This window comes from Mandrillus leucophaeus, unplaced genomic scaffold (genome assembly GCF_000951045.1).
Source record: "Mandrillus leucophaeus isolate KB7577 unplaced genomic scaffold, Mleu.le_1.0 Scaffold60, whole genome shotgun sequence".
Lineage (NCBI taxonomy): Eukaryota > Metazoa > Chordata > Mammalia > Primates > Cercopithecidae > Mandrillus > Mandrillus leucophaeus.
The window spans coordinates 6,121,102-6,129,385 of record NW_012106475.1 but is presented as its reverse complement, the minus strand read 5'-3'; the positions used below and the strand labels follow the sequence as shown (position 1 = coordinate 6,129,385).

Genomic DNA, 8,284 nt, shown 5'->3' with positions numbered 1-8,284 from the left:
TTAAAAAGTATTTGTGGCTTCATATGTTTTTATCTGAGCAAATTAGGCTAATTTGTATTCTTGGTTTTTATCTCTACTTATATGCATACATGAGCAAATCAAGATTCTGCAGTGTAGAAAAAACTGATAGATTTTGACATAAAGACTGAATTTCATAGAAATCCATACATGATGAATGGAAAGCATATAAATTATCTAGGGAGGGATGGGGGATAGTAGGCATGCTCCTCCCTATTCATGAGAACCAATTATTAAATATACAGGAATTATATAAACCAGTTATTAAACTTTTAATAGCTTGGAATCAGCTATGATGGGTATATTTACACCACAGAAATTGGCAAATGCTACAAATCAAGGCTTTCATTTTTCTTTTTGTCAGAGAGCCAGTTTATCAGCACATCACTGGATGAGAACATCAGGCAGGAAACCTAGGAGTTGGAACATTGCCATTAATTTCATGATTACTTTATATATTGGTAATTTTAAAAAATGAAACTATATTTGCTTCTATACCACACATGGTCCTCATTATTTTGAATTGGGAAGATGCCAAGTGAAAAAGAAAGATTAAAAGCTCCCAAGAAATATGCAAAATACAGCCAAATCCACATACTTGGTTTCATTTATCCTGGTTCATGAAACTCTATTTTGCAAAAGTTACTTCCCAGCTAAATCTATTTCCAAAATACATGTTTTAGGAAGAAATATTCAAAATACAAATTATTATATTTTGACAAAAATTGTGGCAAAAAATGGACATCTATTTAAAGTTAGCAGGCTACTTAAAGAGGGTGGATGTGGGTATTTTTAATTCTTTTCTCTACAAGAATCCCTCCTCTCTCCCACAAGAATCTACAAAACAAAATAAGAGGGAGGAGAGGCTCCATCTTATGGAAACAAGAAAGATCCATAATCACACACCACTTAGAAGTGACCCTGTTTAAGGAAAAAAGATGTGATTCAAGGATTTTATGTCCAGCAAAATTGACTTTCAGGTATAAAGGGCCACAACTATTATCAACATGTAAAATTCCAAGGAATATTGTTCCCATGACCCTTAATGCAAAATCTACTAAAGAATGAATTTCAGATCAGCAAAGATGACATAAGGACTAGGAATGATCATTAAATGTGTATTTGTTTGTGGAACTTAGACTAAACGAGGGACAAAAGGGAGAGAACATCATATGTAATGTCTGTTTTCTTCAAATAAATAAATGAATAGATAAACTAAAAAGTAGGAGAATGAGGAGAGCATGTGCCAAATTAAAAAAAAAAGAACTTTCATTAAGTATTCCTAGTAGTTGATGGTGGTACTGGTACTGCTACTCTGCGACTGTTGGGTATGTATTATAGCATTGAAAAAATGAGTAATTATGGGATATCATAATTCAGCCATCCCTGATGCATTAACAATCAAGACTCTTGATTCAAGATTATTGGATAAGGAGATCTGGATATAATATAGACATTCAGTGGAAACTCTATAGTCCTGAATTTGAATTGGGAGTGTCAGTATGAATTTATGAGATTTTTTTTTCACAGACACACACACAATTTTATCCTAGCTCTGCCCACTGAAAAGGTCTAGAAACACCGACCAATGCAGCAGCACTTTGAGCATTATAATCTTGAAGTACCATATTTCACTAAAAGAAACCAGTGCTTCTTAGAGAAATGCCCAATTCTAGGTCTAAGGCAGGAAATGAACTTGGAACAACTTTGGGGAAAATAAAACTGTTATAAAGTTATGTTAGTTATTTTTTTTTGTTTGTGATACTTGCCAGTTTTTTGAATTTGTAATTTGTATTCCTCATTCTAAATAAATATTCACTTTCAAGCCTAATTCTGCATTCTTTTTCTCACAGAGGCTTTCCTCTGCCCCACACTACCCCACAGATTATGTAAGCTTCAGGCCCCATAAAACCTAGATTCCCACCTGCCTCTCTACCACATATGCATAATGAGAGCCCCTGAAGAAGATAATGAAGCAAATGAGGAAACAATAAATGTAATAGAGGAAAAATATTTAAAGAGATGATAGAGGAAAACTTTTCTCGAATGAAACTTGAATCGTCATACTATTTCCCTAGGGAAAACTGATACATTCCAGTCAATATGAGAATATACTTAGTAAAGTTATTGAACTTTTAAGAACAAAGGATCCACACAGAGTTTTCCATAGCAATATTCATGGAAAAAGATGAATGATAATTGACAAAGTTTTGAAAGAGTCACCCCAATAATTTTTATATCCTGCCAATTGTTCATTAACTATGAAAGCAACAGAAGATATTCTCAAAAATGTGAGTACTCAGGAAATACAGCAATCCTAATACTGCTTCTTGGAAAGCCACATGGCAAAATTTGGCCCACTTTTATTAAAAATAAGAGCTCAGATATGGAGAAGTTGACAGTGAAAGGATTTTTGATGCAGCGAATCCAATTAAATATAACACTAAAGCCAAACAACTTTGAATATTGTGAGTATAGAGCAGATTGTAAACATTTTAAACCCTGACATTCTGAAATTGATAATTAAAAAATGAGAAAATCATTTATTCAACAAATCTGTATTGAGCACTGATTCCGTGCCAAGCACTGTACTAGGTGTTAAGGATACTATAATGAACAAGAAAGAGATTCAATGTTTGCCTCCAGAAGGCTTACAGTCTATAAATAATGCACCATAACATTATGGTTTGGAGTTATCTATTTCTTTTTCTGTCTAGTTCCCCTTCTAGCAATAGAACTCCTCTTTCCAATTCCCTTTGGTTCAGGTGAACCTGATGACATTCACCCCTTACATAGAGGTGACAATTCAGACCATCCCATCCCTCTGACCATAGTGATTATTTCTGGACTGGGATTATATGATCAAATTGGGCCCATTCCTGGAAATTTCCTGAGATTGCTGTCATGAAAAACTGACTTGCACAGGTGTTGCTAAGCTAGCAGGGTGTGAATCTGGATCTCAGTGGTCATCTTGGCCATTATGTAGAGAGGACTGTTCAGAGAGAGAAAGAGCCTTGATGTCATTTAAGTGTCCCAAATCCTTCTGAAATCACCTACACCACTGACCTTTCCAGTTGCAGAACCAATTATCTACTTTTTTGCTTAAACTTGTTGGAATTGGATTTCATTACTTACAATTGAAAGAAGTCCACCAGATTCTAGTAGAAGTGTTATAACAGGGGAAGTTCAGGATGATATGGGAACACATAGCAATAGTACGTATATAAATTGTCTAATAATTTCCATATGCATTTTGTAGTATCTTTCAATGTTTATTATATTTAAAACATTTTTACTCAAACTGCTTTTGGTTTTATTTCAAAGTTATGACATGTTAAAAGTAGAAGGAAGGGAGGAATGGTAATAGGAAATCTGAGAATGCTGATTTTCTCATGGCAGGGAGTTAAAGGTGAAACATATATTTAAAAAGCATGACTCCAAACAAATCAGTAAAGACAAAAGACCTGATCAGCCTCTTCACAAAAGAGAATAAACACAAAGGGCCAACAAACATAGGACAATGTGCTTAATTTCATTAATCATCAGGGAAATGCATATTGAACACAATGGGCTAGGCTACTAAACCACACCCTCCAGAATGTTTAAAATTAAAAAGACAGAGAATATCAAGCATTGGTGAGGACAACGTGTAGCATCAGGAACCCTCTAAGACTACTGGTAAGGTTATAAATTGGTACTTTGGAAAACGGACAATGTCAGCCAATCCTGAACATGTGCACACTCTCTACCCAGTAATTCTGCTTTAGTTATAAATGCAAAAGAAAGAAGACGGAAAGAAGACCAGAAGACACATGAATGTTCGTAGCAACACTATTCATACCAGTCAAGAACTAGAGACACTGAAATGCCCATCTACAGAATGAATTAATAATTATTCACATAATGGGAAATTGTGCAGTAATGACTATGAATGATAAACAATTATGCAATAATATAATCTCACAAATATAATGTTGAGTGACAGAAACTAGACCAAAAGAATATGTCATGTATCATGTATGATTCCACTTAACGCAAATTATAAAAACAGGCAAAACGAACCGATGCTGTTAAAAGTCAGGCCCGTGGTTACCCTTGAGCAAGGGGTCATGACTGGAGGGTGGCAGGAGCAGGGGCTTGTGGAGTGCTGGACATTCTCTGTTTCTTGATCTAGGTGCTAGTTACACAATGTGTTCAGTTTGTGAAAATTCATTAAGTTGTATACGTAATGTGCAGTTTTCTGTATGTGGACTATATTCCAATCAAAGGTATAAAAAGTTAAACACATGACTCCCAGCTCAATGTTTTCCAAAATCTTTGTTCTTAACTTCAAGTGAATTTATTAGAACTTCTAATGGTAAAAAATCATTTACTTGAAATTCAGCAGTATTTTAAATGTCATCTTATCTTCCTTTTAGTCAGTTAATTTCAAGTGCATTTTAATACTTTTTATTTAAAATGCCACATACAAAACAGTTCCACATTTTATAAAACTGTTTTTCTCCTTTTTCTTCCTTTTAGCCCTCCTCCATTTGTGTATGTACCTAGGGAGATGACTGGATGATGTTCACCAAATGTTAATTATCGTTAAATCCAGGAGATGGGATTTGGGGTGCATTTTTTTTTTTTTTTTTTTTTTTTTTTTTTTTTTTTTTTTATGAGACGGAGTCTCGCTCTGTCGCCCAGGCTGGAGTGCAGTGGCGCGATCTCGGCTCACTGCAAGCTCTGCCTCCCAGGTTCACGCCATTCTCCTGCCTCAGCCTCCCCAGTAGCTGGGACTACAGGCGCCCGCCACCACACCCAGCTAATTTTTTGTATTTTTAGTAGAGACGGGGTTTCACAGTGTTAGCCAGGATGGTCTGGATCTTCTGACCTCGTGATCCGCCCGCCTCGGCCTCCCAAAGTGCTGGGGTTACAGGCGTGAGCCACCGTGCCCGGCCTGGGGTGCATTTTAAAATTTTCTCTCTGGACTTTGCTATCTAGTTTGAACTTTTTATGATGAGCATACATACATATCATTTCTATAAAAACATTAAAACAATTTCTTTATAAAAGAAAAGCTGATCTCATATCTTATGCCTGTATTCAGCCATAGCCATCGGAAAGGAAGATTCCTAGGAACGTATTCTACCCAAAATCTGATTATAGTGACATAGCTCCATTCAGGCAGTTTGGGAGTCATCTCTGTCATCTCTCAGTGGGGTGCTTTCATGCTGGCATTTTGTAGGCAGCTTTCTGTTCACACTTAATGGAAATAGGTAGGATGATCTCATAGGGGAGAGACTGCCCAGACACTTTCAAAGGTTTTATGTTTGATTTTTAATTCAGCAATGTGGGAAAGAACGATATTCAAATGACAATGATATTATAATTGGTTTCTGTAAAAAGCAAAGGGAGGCACCTTAAAGTCCTCATATCTATCCTTTCTTATCATTTTTTAGAGTCTGATATTTCTTGTTCGGGACTGGAGTTTCCCATACGAATTTTCATATGGAGCTGATGGTGGTGCCAAATTCTTGGAAAAACGCCTCAAGGTTTGTTAGATATTTAGGTGCATGAAATTTCACTGACAATAATCTAGAATTATTTTTGTTGGATCATTTGGTGAATAGATACTCAGTAGCCACAATCTCATTTGTTATGATATTAATGACACAGGTAAAGCATTCTTTGTATATACCTATAAAACAAGAATTTACTCCTAAAGATAAAACTTTTACTTTGAAGAACTAAGTCACTTCAAGACTGATAGTGCAAATATCAAGATTCAGGTTTTAGTAGAAGTTTCAAAGCCAATGTAACATATATCTAATTTTGAAATCCCTGGATTCAATCTTAGAACACAGAATGTAAAATTAGAAGGCCTTCCACTTTCTGCGTCGTGCTAGTTCAATACTGTACAAATTGTTACACTGAGCAGATATCACCAAAAGTGCCTACTGGGAAATCAGGGAGAAAGATCAAAATTTACAAAAATGTTCCTTGAAAATTGAGATCTCTGAACCTATTAGGTTTACAGTCATAATAGTTTGTCTATATTAAAAACTATCAAATATGTATTTACATAAGGTGGGAGGTGAGGGTGATTTGGCTTGTAAGTAAACACCCAACTATTCAGATTCCATTCTAGAATTTAAATATACACTTACCAGGTGATAGGAGGCTGTCTTGAATATCTACTAAAAAGAAAGTAGAAATATCTTACTTTCTCTTTGTGGCTCCTATGAGTACTTTGAATTAAAATTTGAATTTGTAGAAACTAGCCAGAGTAAAGCCCTATTAATTTGTATTAAAAATGGGAAGGTCCATTTGAGTTAGTATAAGGGTAGACACTTGCTAATTATAACTATGCCATGTGTTTTCTATACTTAGACATGACTGTGTGTGGCAAACCACCCAAAACTTTCTTCTTTCTTTAGTAGCAGCCCTGTCGTGTCATTTTTATCATTGTGGGACCAAAAAGACATAGCAAATATAAGATGCCACAGAATTCCTTTGCGAAATTTATGATGAAAGTAGTTCAAACTTCAGAATGATTTATTGCAGGTCTCAGGGAACCAGCATGAAGAACTACAGAATGTCAGAAAACACATCCATTCCTGCTTCACCAACATTTCCTGTTTTCTGCTACCTCATCCTGGCTTAAAAGTAGCTACCAATCCAAACTTTGATGGAAAATTGAAAGGTTTGTGTCTTTTAGTGACTATGTTTGCATCACTTAGTCTGATTATAGAAATGTCATTTTATCTACTGGGCTTATGGCTGATAGTTTAGTTTATCTACTGATAGGAGGCTGATGATTAGAAATTGTCAGGAGAATAGGGCATCCTGGGCTGGTGCTCCTCCTTGGCGAACTGTGGGATTCTGTGGGCGCTGAATATATACACTGCCTGCAAAAATAGGCCAGATCCTGAGTTCACCTAGCAGGCAGTAACCGTCACCTTCTCATCTCTGTGCACTGAGAAGTGCTCCTTCATGTTTTTATGCTTCATTTTCCTTATCTACATGAAAAAGGAAAACAGATGTCTATAGTATTGGAATTCTGTATTAAGTTATATAATTAGAGATTGAGAGAAATGCTCTTTAAAACTGCTCCTAAATCATTTAATTATAAATTAGAAAAACTTCACTAAAAATGGAATCTTGTGTGAAAGAGGACCAGTTTCTTAAAAAAAAAAAAAACCACTAGAGTGTTTTTCAAATAGTGTATACTTATAGGATGTAATTATGTCTTTAATAGAGGACTGATTGTTACATGATTCCAAAGCAGCTGGACTTGTTAAACAAACAAACAAACAAGAGCGGGAGGGGAGGTAGGAGTCTGGGAAAATGGAAGTTAATCTTTCCCAAAAGATATCCATCAGGGCTGTAGACATATGCTTTGTAGTTAATATGACATAGTTCAAAGACATGACTTTTTAACTTGAAAGCATGGTGTGGAATATACCACTGAATTCAGACATTTGTTTAATTTACTGTGGCCTTTGTGCGTCGTGCCAGGAGTGAGACAGTGACATTACAAGCTTTTCAGCACAATTGTTGTCAGAGGGATTTAAAATTACTTTAAAGAAAGGACAATACTGGCAGATTTGAAAAGCAGATGAATTATTTTTGTCCTTGCACCCATGACATTGACTCTCAGATACCTTATATTTAACTTTAGTAGTTAGTACCATAAATACAATACCAAATTTCTCAATCATTCATCAGCATGGTGCTTATACACATTTTGTCTTACTTTTATACAACAGACTAGATAGCAGTAAGCATATGGTACATATGGATGACAGGCTTCTATAATTTCACTGTCACATTTATGAATTCCAACCCACTAGTGGATGCACAGATCTCAGTATTGTGCAATTACCTAATGGCTTTAATGTGTTTTGAATAAATTACATAAAGAAAGGCTTCTTACATAAAGAGAAAGCTTCTCTTTCTCCTCTGGAGTTGGGAGACATAAACAGGCAGAGGAGGGGTGCGCCTTCAACAACAGTCCTTTATTGGAACTAAAAATTACCGTGGCTTGTTCCATTACTGCAGTATACAGCTACAGATCTTGGAATAACTGATACTTTTTGCAATGAAAGAGCTCAGGGAGAGAGTTTAAGACAAATCATGCAAATGCAGAATCCTACTTATTATTTGTATTTTTTATTTTTAGAGACAGGGTCTCACTCTGTGGCCCAGGCTGGAGTGCAGTGGTGCAATCCTAGCTCACTGCAACCTTGAACTCCTGGCCTCCAGCCATCGTTTTGCCTCAGCC

At 35.9% G+C, this 8,284-nt stretch overlaps 1 protein-coding gene across 1 annotated transcript in view; it reads left to right on the top strand.

Annotated features, from left to right (window-relative positions):
• The window catches only part of ATL1 (atlastin GTPase 1), an 83,596-nt gene that overhangs the window by 58,985 nt on the left and 16,327 nt on the right, over nucleotides 1–8,284 (top strand). The window contains exons 7-8 of the mRNA XM_011999768.1: nucleotides 5,460–5,552; nucleotides 6,565–6,703. Of these exons, the coding sequence (XP_011855158.1) occupies nucleotides 5,460–5,552; nucleotides 6,565–6,703 (232 nt within the window). The remainder of the gene's footprint in view (nucleotides 1–5,459; nucleotides 5,553–6,564; nucleotides 6,704–8,284) is intronic.